Source organism: Capricornis sumatraensis, chromosome 15 (genome assembly GCF_032405125.1).
Source record: "Capricornis sumatraensis isolate serow.1 chromosome 15, serow.2, whole genome shotgun sequence".
Classification (NCBI taxonomy): Eukaryota; Metazoa; Chordata; class Mammalia; order Artiodactyla; family Bovidae; genus Capricornis; species Capricornis sumatraensis.
The window spans coordinates 64075110-64089690 of NC_091083.1; the positions used below are offsets into that span (position 1 = coordinate 64075110).

Consider the following 14581-nt stretch of genomic DNA (forward strand, 5'->3'; position numbering starts at 1 on the left):
TAACTCTGTACCCATTTCCTAAGCTATACAGTGGGGTAGCAATAGTATTTTTTTTTTCATAAGGTTGTTAATGAAGATCAAATGAGTGAATACTATAAAGCACTTAGAACACCACCTGACATTTAGTGACTGCAGTATTTGCTGTGATTACTGAAATAACAGAGGATTCCAACCCAGATTCCAGGCCCTTCCTCTTTGCAATGTTTCATAAGCCCCTATGAATCCTTGTATACACAGATTGCCTAAGAAGCTCTGCAATGATTCAGAGAAATGGCCTTGACTGAAATAATGAGAAATTGAAAAAGTTGGTTTAATTGCTATGGCACATTCATATTTGGGTGTCTGCATTAATGTATTACATTTTTTTTCATTGTAAGTAGCTCAGGTGGTAAAGAATCTGCTTGCAGTGCAGGAGACACAAGTTCAATCCCTGGATCAGTAAGATCCCCTGGAGAAAGAAGTGGCAACCCACTCTAGTATTCTTGCCTGAAGAATTCCATGGAAAGGGGGCCTGGTGGGCTACAGACCATGGGGTCGCATAGAGTCAGACACAATTGAGTGACTATCAATTTCAACTTCAACGTGTATACATATAAAATCTAAAAATAGCTGTGTAAACTCAAATATATATTTTATGTTTATTTTGTGCACGTGTTGTTTGTATTTTGTATACATGAGTATTTGGATGCTCAAGAATATTTGTAGTTGCCTGCAGTTTGTGTGTAGATGTGTAACTGGTATGTGGGCAAGTATTTGTGTACTTCCGAATATATATGTGCTTCTGTGATTCTTCTCAGATCTTCAAATGCCATGTCCTAGAGCTCCGCCCGTGACAGTTGCATGGTGATTTTTCTGCTGAGCTGGGAAATCTGGGCCACGGCCAAGGGGCTGAGGGGGAACAGGGAGCAGGGGCTGTCGAGGTGGCCAAGCTTAAGCCACTGTGGGAGAAGGCGGCAGGAGACAGGGAAAGAGGCAGGCTTTGGTCAGAGTCAACTTAGACCCCGGTTATTGTATGGTATCACCTGGGACCCACCACGACCAGAACAAACTGTAGCCTTGGCCTTTGTAATGCCTCCCACATGGGTACATTCTGGCCTGGCCAGTGCTCTGAGACTGGCACCACCCACCCCTGAAATCTTTACAAGTTGCATTTTGAAGTTTTTGAAGGGACAGCCCACTTCCTACAGCCTGAATCCCACGGTAGAGAGGAGGAGGGAAGTATTCCCAGGCAGGTATTTTTACCTGATCTCATTTATTCCTCCCACCAACCTTGTTAATAACATAACAAGAAGGTAAAAGAAAAGAGAATCATAGAATCACCACCTTTTACAGCCATTTCTCACTCTCATACATTCACATCATTTCCTCACTTCCCCAGCAAGGAAGGTAAAGTATCCAGGTGAGCATCTGTAGCTCAGAGGTGACACCAATGCCAAGGCCACATGGAAGTGTGTGTTTGGGAGGCAGGCTACTAAAGAGGGTGTGGATACTAGAGAAACCCCTACAGCAAGATAGCCCCAACTGGGTCTCGTTTCAAGCAATGTTCTGTAAAAGAAATAGATACTAGTGAAAGAAATATTCTAAAATTCTTTAAAATAATAATAATCACATACCAGTTATGAATGCCCCACTACATTCAAGACTTGGGAAAAGCTGCATTTCTTTTTTTTTTTTTTTTTTTTGTTCTGTTTCACTCCAAGATACCACTTGCAAAGTAAGTGAGATGTCCAGAGCCAGTTGTTACTGGGGTTTCCTGATCTTCTCCACTTGTTCCTCATGGTTCTGGGAAATGAGGAAGAACCTGATCCCTATTCCATGATGATGATGTTCATTTCTCTTTTCCTCATGCTCAGGATACTGCTGATGAACTCTGCCAGTTATTCACTGGGCAGCTGGAGAACTGCTCACCACCATGGCTTTCTCCACTGACCTCAAGTCCAACTTGCAGGCCTTTGCTGCTTCTCTCAGGACCACAAACCTAGTGGCTGGGTCCTCAGCCTCTGCCTGCCGTGCTGGCAACCCCATCTGAATACCTGTCACCTTGGAGTACTTTATCAAACACCCATGAAACCAAACCCCACCTCTTCTCCCAGCCAAGGAGCTTCAACACTCCCAAATGATGGACTTCTCTTCCTCGCTTGACCCTAAAACAAAGTCTTCATCCCACTTCTGAGACAATCCAGTCTGACTGTTCTCTTGCACCTAGGCCTCCCTAACAAAGATGAGGGCAGAGGGAGAGATAAGGTTGGCTTCAGAACACAAACTCACACACACACACACACACACACACAGAGACTCAATTCTCCAGGGAAAAAGGAGGAACACAAAGTATCCTGGCTTTCCTTCCAATAACTGGGCAGAAAAAAAAATTATATTTGTACTCTTTTTGCTGACGCTTCAAGAAAATGGATAAATAAATTATCAAGTAATTGCTACATCAAAATCTTAATTTATCACTCTGCCACAATGTTTGTTTAAAAAATACTAATACATTTATATTGCTAATCTCATCAATGTGCAATAATGTTTCTTTAAGGGCAAGGCATGCTGTCCTCAAGAACTCCCAATATTCAGAGAAGATGTCACTTGACTCACAAAAGCATACCTTTCAATCTGCTCAGCAATAATAGGATTGACCAATGTATGACAATAATGGATAGTGTCACCCATTCCTGTTAAGCATCTTGTCTTATTATCTCAACATGTATTTTTTGTATCATTCCATGCTTATTCGGGGCCTCCCTGGTGGCTCAGATGGTAAAGCATCTGCCTGCAGTGTGGGAGACCTGGGTTCTATCCCTGGGTTGGGAAGATCCCCTGGAGAAGGAAATGGCAACCCACTCCAATACTCTTGCCTGGAAAACTCCGTGGACTGAGGAGCCTGGTAGGCTACAGTCTGTGGGGCCGCAAAGAGTCGGACACAACTGAGCAACTTCACTTTCACTTTCATGCTTATTCATATCGGACACTTACACTATTCTAACATGAAGTGAAGTGAAGTGGCTCAGTCGTGCCCGACTCTTTGCCACCCCGTGGACAGTAGCCTGCACCAAGCTCCTCCATCCATGGGATTTTCTAGGCAAGAGTACTGGAGTGGGTTGCCGTTTCCTTCTCTAGGGAATCTTCCCGACCCAGGGATCGAACCCAGGTCTTCTTCATTGTGGACAGACGCTTTACCGTCTGAGCCACCAGGGAAGTCCCATTCTAATGTGAAGCTATGCCTAAAAGAAGGAATTTTCTTGCAAGGCCATTTCTAATGTCTATTTTAAGCCAAACGTATAAGTCATTAAGTCAGACAATTGCTAAAATAATATTGGTTGAGTCCCCAGTTTATGCCGATTCTATTGTGGGACAGAAAATTAATCAGCTGTAGTCTCTGTCTTCTTGGAGATTACAGTCTATCATAAAGACAAACATTGAACAAACATAAGTACAGGTGTGGTGGGTGCTGAAAAAGGGAAAGGCAGGATGCCATCGACAAGGTCGGGATTAGGGTGAAGGGAAGGAGGTGCCTAGTGTGCAACATGTAAGGAGACACTTGCACAACCTTGATAGTGAGTGCCTCCTTCTAGGTCTCACTCTAGGCACCATCCTCTTTCTCTCCCTTGTCCTGGCCTTGGCAATCAGAAAGGTCAAAGTGGAAGAGAAAACACTCCAGGGAAAAGGAAAGTTGAGGATAATAGTCCCTAGTAGTGATCACTTGGTGCCGCATTTTGGACACTCAGCATCTGAATCCCTTTTCATCTGGGAATAATTCTCCATTCTTTGGATCTTGGTGGAAAGGAGGGCTGACCTTCTACTACAGAAAGTTGTTGTTTTTCAGTTGCCCAGTTGTGTCCAACTCTTTGTGGTCCCATGGACTGCAGCACGCCAAGCCTCTCTGTCCCTCACCATCTCCCAAAGTTTGCCCAAGTTTGTGTCCATTGCATTGGTGATGCCATCCAGCCATCTCATCCTCTGATGCCCTCTTCTCCTTCTGCCCTCAATCTTTCCCAGCATCAGGGACTTTTCCAATGAGTTGGCTGTTAGCACCAGATGACCAAAATACTAGAGTTTCAGCCTCAGCATCAGCCCCTCCAATGAGTATTCAGGGTTTATTACCTAAAGATTGACTGATTTGATCTCCTTGCTGTCCAAGGGACTCTCGGGAGTCTTCTCCAGCGCCATAGTTCGAAAACATCAATTCTCCGGCATTCTGTTTTCTTTACGATCCAGCTCTCCAACCATATGTGACCACTGGAAAGACCATAGCCTTGACTATATGGACATTTGTCAGCAGAGTAACATCTCTGCTTTTCAACACACTGTCTAGATTTGTCATAGCTTTCCTGCCAAGAAGCAAATGTCTTCTGATTTCATGGCTGCAGTCACCATCCACAGTGATTTCAGAGTCCAAGAAGAGGAAATCTGTTACTACTTCCACCTTTTCCCCTTCTATTTGCCATGAAGTAATGGGGCCGGATGCCATGATCTTAGTTTTTTTAATATTTAGTTTTAAGCCAGCTGTTTCACTCTCCTCCTTCACCCTCATCAAAAGGCTCTTTAGTTCCTCCTCGTTTTCTGCCATTAGAGTGGTGTCATCTGCATATCTGAGGTTGTTGATGTTTCTCCCACCTAACTTCATTCCAGCTTGTAACTCACCCAACCTGGCATTTCTCATGATGTGCTTAGCATATAGATTAAACAAACAGGGTGACAGCAGACAGCCCAGTCCTACCCCCTTCTCAATCTTGAGAAAGATTGAGTACTACAGAAAGTACTAAGGGTGAATATTTTTGTGCCACCTTGGGAGTTAGCAGGCAGACACACAACCCAGGCTCAGGCAACTGGATGCTCAGTGAAAAAAATCTGAATCATAAAGAACTAAATCCAAACCACAGAGGAAGTGGAGAAAATACTCATGTATACACAGCAGGCAAAGCCACTGTGGGAGAAGTTCAGGCAGATTTTATGTTAGTGTCCAGTCCCAGGACAACAATGCTGGTGGTGGGACCCTGGTACATTTTTTCTGTCCCCCACACCCCCTTTGTCCTTCCAAGTACAATTGTCTACACTTCCAGTCAGTTCTGTGAGTTCCATGTTTTCCTTCCTGCTATCCTTCCTTTCTTTCTGCCTAAGTTGGTCTCTGATGAACTCTAATCATTATGAAAGTGAAAATGATGTCGCTTAGTCGTGTCCGACTCTTTGGGACCCCATAGACTGTAGCCTACCAGGCTCCTCTGTCCATGGGATTTTCCAGGCAATAGTACTGGAGTGGATTGCCATTTCCTTCTTCAGGGGATCTTCCTAACCCAGGGCTCAAACCCAGGTCTCCTTCATTGTAGACAGACACTTTACCATCTCAGGGTGTTGACTGCAAGGAGATCCAACCAGTCCATTCTGAAGGAGATCAGCCCTGGGATTTCTTTGGAAGGAATGATGCTAAAGGTGAAACTCCAGTACTTTGGCCACCTCATGCGAAGAGTTGACTCATTGGAAAAGACTCTGATGCTGGGAGGGATTGGGGGCAGAGGAGAAGGAGACGACAGAAGATGAGATGGCTGGATGGCATCACGGACTCGATGAACGTGAGTCTGAGTGAACTCCGGGAGTTGGTGATGGACAGGGAGGCCTGGCGTGCTGTGATTCATGGGGTCACAAAGAGTCGGGCATGACTGAGCGACTGAGCTGAACTGAATCATCAAGTATGTTGAGAAAACATTGCTCTATTATTCAACAAGGAACCCTTGTGAGGTTGAATGCCAGAATATGACCTGGCAGGGAGGTAAGAGATTAGCAGCAAAACTCAGGAGAGAAGGTCTGGAGAAAAGAGGAGAGAGGATGCTCCTGAGAGACTGACGTGAGAAGGCAGCCCTGACAATAGTGAGGGAGAGTGGGATTTGTACAAAGATATTGTGGAGGAAGAATCAAGAAGCTGTGAGGGCTGACTTGACGTGAAAAGTGGAGAGGGCAGCATCAAAAGGCTTACATCTCGGACGATGGTAAAGCATGAGAACTTGGGAGGGGATACCTGTTCAAGTGAAAAGGTGACCTTCTTGAGCTTTAAATATTCATAGAGTTAGCAAATATTTATTACATTCCCGATGGAGAGAAGAGTGAAACTGACAAGAAATCCAAATTCTCCTGATAGACAAGAAACAGGTAAATGCACAGAATAATTACTGATTTTTGAGAAGTGCTAAGAAAGACACGGTAGTGACATAAAGAACTTTGTTAGCTATGATAATCAAGGATGATATTTAAACTTAAGACCTGAACACCCAGGTCAGGTGGGAGTGATGATGTCAGTGATGAATGATGAAGGAGGGCCAGTACCTGGCTAAGGCTGAGGTCAAGACTGGGGCAAGTATATTCCTGGCTCAAGTTTAGCTAGGGCTGGAGGGTGGGAGCAGGGATTAATGGCAAATGACTACAAAGGAAATGTGGGAGATGATGGAAACATTCTGAAACCAAAAATCATTGAACCATACCACTTAGCGTGGGCAAACTTTATATGCAATTTACGTAGTGGTAAAAGCTTCTTTTTAAAGCTCTATGCAAAAAGGAAACCCTGCTAGGGTAGAAGAAAAAGTCTAGATCTACAGCTATAAGGAGCTTGCTATGTCCCTGGTGAAAATTAATTTACTCTGTCTTCAACTTGTCTTAGTAACAGTTTTATTTGAAGCTAACACAATATTGTAAATCAACTACCCTTCAATATAAAATTTAAAAACTAAATTCTAAAAAACAGTATCAGAAATATGATCTTATCCATGCAGGAAAAGAAAGTCAGACAGATTACTTGCAACGAAAGAACAGTCACTCTGAATTCAAGCTTCCCAGGTGCAAAAGTAAATGTCATAATAATAAAAGGAAGACATTTTTATACAATTTTAGTAGATCCAATTAAGCTCTCAAAACTGTATGTCAAGCTAAGATGTAGCTCTTGTCAAGGCAGTAGAAATATAATCAAGTGTGCTCATTTGATATACAAACGAGGTTGTTTATAGTTACAGTTGATTTCACTGAATAGCAAACTATATACACTTCCGATGTAGTTTGATTTACAAATTATATTTCCCCCAGTACTTCATAGAAACACATCTATTGCAAATCCAAAGCCCCGAGTTCAGTTGCCTTTGGGGACAGTCAAGTGACACAAAGGAAGGAAGAAGGCCAGATGTACTACCATGGTATATCGGAGTCATCATTTGGGGTCTTTTAGTACCACTGTGGATATTTAGCTTCTGCATCAGGGAAACTTTAGGTGAGGATTTTGGCAAATTGAGAAGGATTCCTGAAGATCGACACTTTTCAAAAATGAGAAACTGTGTTGCTGAGTCTTTAAATGTCTTAAAAAGAAATCAGATTATTAAAAATTTTTTTTCAGTTTACTCATATGAAAATAGGGTTTGTCCAGAAGAAAAGATGTAAGGCCTGGAAGATGAGACCAAAACACAACTACACAGATATCAGAGGAAGAGCTTTCTTAGGCAGAAGGAATGGTACGCAGCAAGGCCCTAAGGCAGAAAAGAGATTGTTGACATGAGGGAACAGAAAGGAAGCCAGAATGACCTGACTGTAAGGAGGGAGGAAGATGCCAGAGAGATAAGCAAAGTCAGGTTGGGTAGGGCCTCACCAGTTATAGCAAGGAGCTTAGATTTTACTCTTAGGGAAACAGGAAGCCATTGTTTGGGGTAAAACAGAACAGAGTTGTTGTTTAGTCACTAAGTCGTGTCTGATTATTTTGTGACACCATGGACTGTAGCCCACCAGGCTCCTCCGCCCATTGGATTTCCCAGGTAAGAATACTGGGGTGGATTGTCATTTCCTCCTGCAGGGGATCTTCCCAACCCAGGGATAGGACTAGTGTCTCCCGCATTGGCAGGTGGATTCTTTACCACTGAGCCACCAGGGAAGCCCAAACAGAACAGCTACAGGATACAATTTATCTTTTGGTTGTGTAGAAAATTAATTAGGGGATTAAACAAGAAATCAGTTAGGATACTATTGTAGAAATTCAGATTAATAGTGGCTTTGTTGGAGCACTATTTACAATAGCCAAGACATGGAAGCAACCTAAATGTCCATTCTCAGAGGAATGGATAAAGAAGATGTACATATATACGATGGAATATTAGCCATTTAAAAGAATGAAACAATGTCATTAGCAGCAACATGGATGGGCCTAGAGGTTGTCATATTGAGTGAAGTAAATCAGAGGAAGAGAAATATCGTATGATATCCCTTATATGCAGAATCTAAAAAGAAATAATACAAATGAACTTATTTACAAAACAGAAACACACTCACAGACTTGAGAACAATCTTACGGTTACCAGAGGTGAGGGGTGGAGGGAGGGATAGTTAGAGAGTTTGGAATTGACATGTATGCACTGCTATGTTTTAAATGGATAACCAACATGAACCTACTGTATAGCACAGGGAATTCTGCTCAATATCATGTAACAACCTAAATGGGAAAAGAATACAATACGTATATCTGAATCACTTTGCAGTTCCCCTGAAACTATCACAACATTGTTAATCAACTATACTCCAATATAAAATAAAAAGTTTGTTTTTTAAAGAAAAACTAGGCAAAGAATCTAATCATAGCTTGAACTAGATGGAAAGACATGGATGGTCTTGAGACACATTTTTAGGGTAGGGCTATAGGATTTGCTGATAAATTGAATGCAGTGAAGCAAAGTAAGGAACCTAGGATGCCTTCTAGTTTGGAGCACCTGGGTATATATTGTTACTATTTACTGAAAAGGGAGATAATAGGGTAATAACAAGGCTTGGTGAAGTGAGGTCCCCACCAAAAGGATACATTAGGCATTCAAATGACATCACTTAAGAAGGCAGATATATCAGTTAGAGGTTTGAGAAAGAATGGGGTCAGAGATATGAATTTGGAAGTGATCAGCACATGGAATCAAAGCACCCAGTGTTGGGGGGCGGTGTTGGGGGGACAGAAAGAAGCCCTGTGATGAGGCAGGAGTGAAGGAGGAGACTACATAGATCAAAAGGAAATTGCTTGGCCAGTTAAAGGCAACCTAAGCATCTGGTAACAGATATCAAGAGAAGAAAGCATTTCAATGAGCAGGTAGTGGCCCCAGTGTCAAATATTGCCTAGAAGTCAATGAAAGGAAAATAGGGATGCCTCTGCTGAGTTTGACAACATCAGAGATAGTTAGGGACTGCTACAAGAAAAGTTTCAATGGCAAGGTTAAAGCCAAATTGAATTCAGTTGCAAAGTGAGTGGGAAATGAGGAAGTAGGGAAGTGAAGGCAGACAACATTTTGAGAAATTTTTCTTTGAAGAATTGCAAAGAAATGGGGCATAGTCCAGAATGGGAGTAAGGGATGTTTTGTTTTAAGATGGGAGGTATGAGAACATCTTTGAAGAGTGATATAAATGGTCCAGAAGAGAAGAGGGGGATGAAGGGAAGAATTGAAAATGAAATCCTTGAGTAGGGAAGGAAAAGAGGAATATGGACCAGTGGAGAGGTTGGTTTCTCAGGAGCAGGCAAAATTGTTCTATCCAAAAGGAAGACAGGAGTTATAGAATTGAATGAAAGAATAGGTAGATCTAGTCAAGAAAAGTGGAGAAGGAAATGGCAACCCACTCCAGTGTTCTTGCCTAGAGACTCCCATGGACAGAGGAGCCTGGTGGGCTGCCGTCCATGGGGCCACACAGAGTCGGACACGACTGAAGCGACTTAGCAGCAGCAGGAGCAGTCAAGAAAAGATGAAAGAGTTGTTGAGGAAGTAGTAGAAAATTGAGCAGAAAGAAAACAATCATGGAATAGTGATTGCAGAGAGTGAGAAGCGAAGCTTCCTAGAAGAAAAGAATAAATTAGGTGTAGGAGAGTTGAATGCTATTTGAGGTTTGAGGCCCTGCATTTTCTATGAAACCACTGAGGCCAGGTAGATAATTTTCTCCAAAAATAACCGGCTGATAAAACATACATATGGAGAAGCCAAACAAGTGGTTGCATTGTGCTAGACTGGGACTCTTTCAAGCAGCGTGGAACATGGGTATTGAGACTGTCTGCAAAAGAACTGCTACAGGGCTAGATCATTACCTCCAACCTGAGCACAGAGGGAAGTGAAATCACGAGGTTCAGATGATCAGTGAAAACGTAGTGAGGTTAAGGGCTTCATTTCAATTTTAAGACTGATTCATTCTGGCAAGTAGGAGTTGGGACAAACTGGAGAAGATGGATCTTAATTTTTGTCAGGCAGGGTATTTCTATGCAGTGTCTAAGAGGAGAAAATTAAGGAGTTAGATCAATCTAGATTCAACTTGTATTTCTTGGAATCAAATGTGTGTTAGACTCTGTACTGGGCACTTTCCTGTCATTTTATTTAATCCTCATAATAACCCCATGCTTTGGGTAAGATAAAAGCTTGTTTTATAGATGAGAAAATAAAGCAGAGAGGATCGAATGGTTTGCCCAGAAGCATCTGAGAAGGATTTGAAGCTAGACCTTCTGATCCTGAATCCAATGCTCATCCTTTGACAGCAGCAGTAATACTTAGACTCTAGGGTTAGAGATAATCATCAAATAGGCAGGCTGGAGATGACTGAAGCAAGACATAAGGCTGAGGCCAGATTCAGTGTTCTCATATAAAGGGACTGAATAGTAGACAGGTAACTCTGAATAGAACTTTCCGACTCAGGATAAAGAATCAGTTCTTTCTGATTAGTCAGATAAGTAGCAATGGGTTAGGACTACTTGGACCCTGACCCAAATCACGGAGCTGGAGACAGGAAAATCCCTGTTGTCTCAGTTCCGACTCAGTCCTGGAAAAGGCCAGAAGTTCAGCAGCACGCAGTGCCAACCAGGGAGAAAGGGAAGGAAAGAGATGGAGCAGGAATCCACATTGGGCCTGATATCAACTCTCCCCAGGGTGAATGACACAATCCTGGAGTCCCAAACAGGACAGAACTGCAAGTATTATTATCAAGGGAGAGTTGCAGCCCTTGGCATGAAGATACAGAAAGAGAACCGCAGGCTAAGAATGGGTTCTTATGTTCTTCACAGATCCTAGCTGGCCTCCTTTACTTCAGCTAAAATACCTGAGGCTGAGCCCCCAGCCTGTCTCTACTTTATATCTCTAGACTCTAAAGCTACACTGTCCAATACAATAACCACTAGCCATAGTTGGCTATATACATTGAAGTATAGATTAAATTAAAAATTCAGTTCCTCAGTCACACTAGCCACATTTCAACTGCTTAATAGCCATACATGGCTAGTAGTTACCATATTGGACAACACAAATAAGAAACCATTCTTTTGATGCAGAAAGTTCTATTAACAGTGCAGAAAGAACATGCCTTATTTACATCATGTGGGACCAGCCATGGGCCAGCAGGCAGAGAGATGTGCAGAAGATTGGAATTATTACCAACAGGTCCATCCTCTTCTTCACAATACCCATATGCACCTTACTCCACTCCTTATTTACTTCTAAATATAACATATATAAATTATATGCAACATAATAAATTTAATATTTCTAAATATAATATAACTGGATAGAACTGTCAGACACAAAAAGGACAGGCAAGAATGATTTACCAGAACCATAGGGTCCAATGATGTTAGACTCAAGTTTGCATAAGGTGTGTCAGACCACGGAAATTTATCTCAATCTTCCAACTATGTTTGAAGATTCAGTTTCTGGCAGGCAGATGCTTGGGAGATACACAGCACATACCCTCATTCTTGCACATTATATGGAACACTTCATTCTGTTCACACGTTTCTCTGCATCTTCCCAACTTATTCCAACACGTCATGGCTGAAATTAAAAGGAAAAGGAGAGGGGTGGATCAGTCTACAAACAAGCAGCAGGTTGGGGAAGGGAGAGGCCAAAGCCCAACAGAAGAGACAGTTATAGGGAAATAAGGAGACATGTGAAGAAAAAGCCCTCCTAAGGCATCCTCCAGGTTTAAGGAGGTTGTAGTCACTGGCTTTTCTTTTTCCTCATTTGTGTCCCCAGTCACAATTCCAAAATTTTCCCCACTCAGTGAACTGGGACCTACTTGGCTGCTTCCCCACCCCAACCAGCTCCCTTTGGGGAGGGAAGAGGGCCCCTCTCTCCAGGGTTTCATCTCTCCCGTATTATAAGGTACCCAGGTAGGGTTTCATTTCCCCACACCCGCCCACCTATTACAAGGTACACAGGTGCCCAGGTGTCAATTAACCATCTTTTCCCTTTACTGTTGGGTACCCTCTCTGACCATATCAGTGAAAAGGGATAGGAATCTGCAATGCATCCATCAGAATATCTGCAAGTCTTCTTTGTTGTTGTTCATTTGCGACCCCATGGACTGCAGCATGCCATCTATAAAGCTCTTTTCCACAACGTTCCAGAGCTTTTCACTGGTCTTAACAGGTCAAGATAATTAGAAACAGCTCTCTGGTACAACCTAAAGTAGCCCAGGTAAACTGAGGTTGCCTGAGAGAGTAGAATCAGAATCCTCAAACAATCAGAAATCAAGGAACCGTTTTCATAGAGGCAACAATAGATCAAAATTCAAATTATCCCAAGGAATGTTTTTGGAAAAAACTCCCATTTTCTCCATACTCTGTGTCCAAGTCTCTCCCCTCCAAGTACCCACCCTGTCTTCGCCATCATCATGTTCAACTTCTCCAGAGCCAACCATAGAGAGACGGTCAGAGTGGTCAACTAATGCCACTGAAAAATCAGCACCAGGGAACTCAAACTTCCCCTTTGAGTTTGAGAGATATCCTAGATATGGTTAGAGAGATATCCAAAGGCCATTCTCCTTGCCCAAGGCCATTCTCCCAGCCCAAGCTATTAAAGCCGCCAGAATTCCCTAAATGTGCATCAGGTCCCCTGACCCACTTTCTCTTGGGAAGGATCCTGGTTACCTGGGGTGACCTGGGCCAGGAGCAGGGTAACGGTCAAAATCAGAAGGAACTTCATGAATTATGGGTAGAGATAGGAGGCTTCTAGGCTGGCAAGACAGTCAGAGGACTCCATGCTGAGCAGTCCAGACTGGTATTTATTGCCCCAACGAGCATGGTGGAGCCATGATCAGTGAACCAGAAAGGGAACAGTCACTTAAGATTAGACAGACAGATAAGTAATCAACCACAGTAGTAGAATGGCTGTTGGACACACCACCTTCTTGTGCTTTTCCAGCCATACATATATATATTTGTCCCACCACTTCCACCCCCAGAGTTTGGCAATCACCACTCCATTCTCTGTTTCTATGAGCTGGACTTTTTTAAAAAATTGTTAGATTCTACAAAGAAGTTATATCATGCAGCATTTGTCTTTCTGTGTCTTGTTCCCCAAATCTTTTGTTGAGGTAACTTTTTAATTACCTTATGTATGTTTTACATGTATTTTAACGTCTGTATACACTACACGATGCTTACAAGTACTACTAGAAAAGCCATAGCTTTGACTATATGGACATTTGTCGGCAACGTGATGCTCTGCTTTTTAGTACACTGTTTAGTGTACTAAATGCCTGTTATAGCTTTCTTTCCAAGGAGCAGGTGTTTTAATTTTGTGGCTGCAATCACTGTCCGCAGTGATTTTGTAGCCCAGGAAAATAAAATCTGTCTCTGCGGCTTCCACTTTTTCCCCTTCTATTTGCCATGAAATAATGGGAAGGATGCCATGATCTTAGGTGTTTTAATGTTGAGTTTTAAGTCAGCTTTTTCACTCTCTTCTTTCACCCTCGTCAAGAGACTCATTAGTTCCTGTTCACTTTCTGCCATTAGAGTGGCATCATCTGCACATCTGAGGTTGTTGATGTTTTCTCCTGGCAATCTTGATTCAAGTTTGTGATTTCACATGATTATGAGGGTAAAAATCAATAAATCAGTAACATAAATACGAAAAGGCTTTGTATAAGACCAATGATGACAAATTTGTCATAATTACTGACCCAACCCTTGGCAGCAGAGGAATGAAAAAGGAATTACTGACCCAACCCTTGGCAGCAGAGGAATGAAAAAGGAAAAGGTGCTCTATTAACAAGAGGTTTACTTCTAAGCATTAGTAGTGAGGAAATTAGCCCTGGAACTCATTTCCTCTCCTTCTAGAAAGGACTGTAGAAAAGAAACCTGAGGTGCCATTTGAGTTTCAAGACCAAAGGGCACAACTTCCTCCATTCTTGAGAAAGGAAATGTTTCCAGTTAGAAGAGTAGGACACTCGGCTAAGAGTCTTGAAGGACTAGAGACTGAGAAGTGGGGAAACTCACAGGGGCACCATTCTTACAGAAATTTAAAGGACTTCCTTTGTACATCCAAAGAACCCTTAGTGACACAGAGTTTCTCTTAGTATTGCACTCTTGTTTTGAGATTTACTTCTCCTTCAATAAAGAATTCCATCATAGCTCTGCATGTTTATTCTTCTGATTGTTGATTAGCAGAATAAGGTAGCTTAATGAAGAGATGACCTGAATCCATTATGTGCATTATCTAACAGGTTTTCATCATTAGAGGAGACTCTCATAACAAATCTTTTCCCATCTGGCACAAGCTACTATAAAACAAAATGCCCTGGTTACTTCACAAGCTAACAAGGGATCCCCCCA

At 42.4% G+C, this 14581-nt stretch overlaps 1 protein-coding gene across 1 annotated transcript; it reads right to left on the minus strand.

The window, feature by feature from the left end:
- Positions 1 to 11670: 11670 nt before the first annotated feature.
- Positions 11671 to 12950, minus strand: DEFB121 (defensin beta 121). Its single transcript, XM_068987861.1, has 2 exons — positions 12896 to 12950; positions 11671 to 11798 (listed from the first exon to the last, which is right to left on the minus strand). The coding sequence occupies exons 1-2, from the start codon at positions 12948 to 12950 to the stop codon at positions 11671 to 11673; spliced, it is 183 nt and encodes a 60-aa protein (XP_068843962.1).
- Positions 12951 to 14581: the final 1631 nt, after the last annotated feature.

What these genes read in the sequence shown, in the direction of transcription:
- DEFB121 (XM_068987861.1), bottom strand. Translation starts at nt 12,950, where the DNA reads ATGAAGTTCCTTCTGATTTTGACCGTTACCCTGCTCCTGGCCCAGGTC. An exon ending in CCTGGCCCAGGTCACCCCAG is followed by an intron (nt 11,799 to 12,895) that starts GTAACCAGGATC and finishes TTTTAATTTCAG; the next exon opens with CCATGACGTGTTGGAATAAG.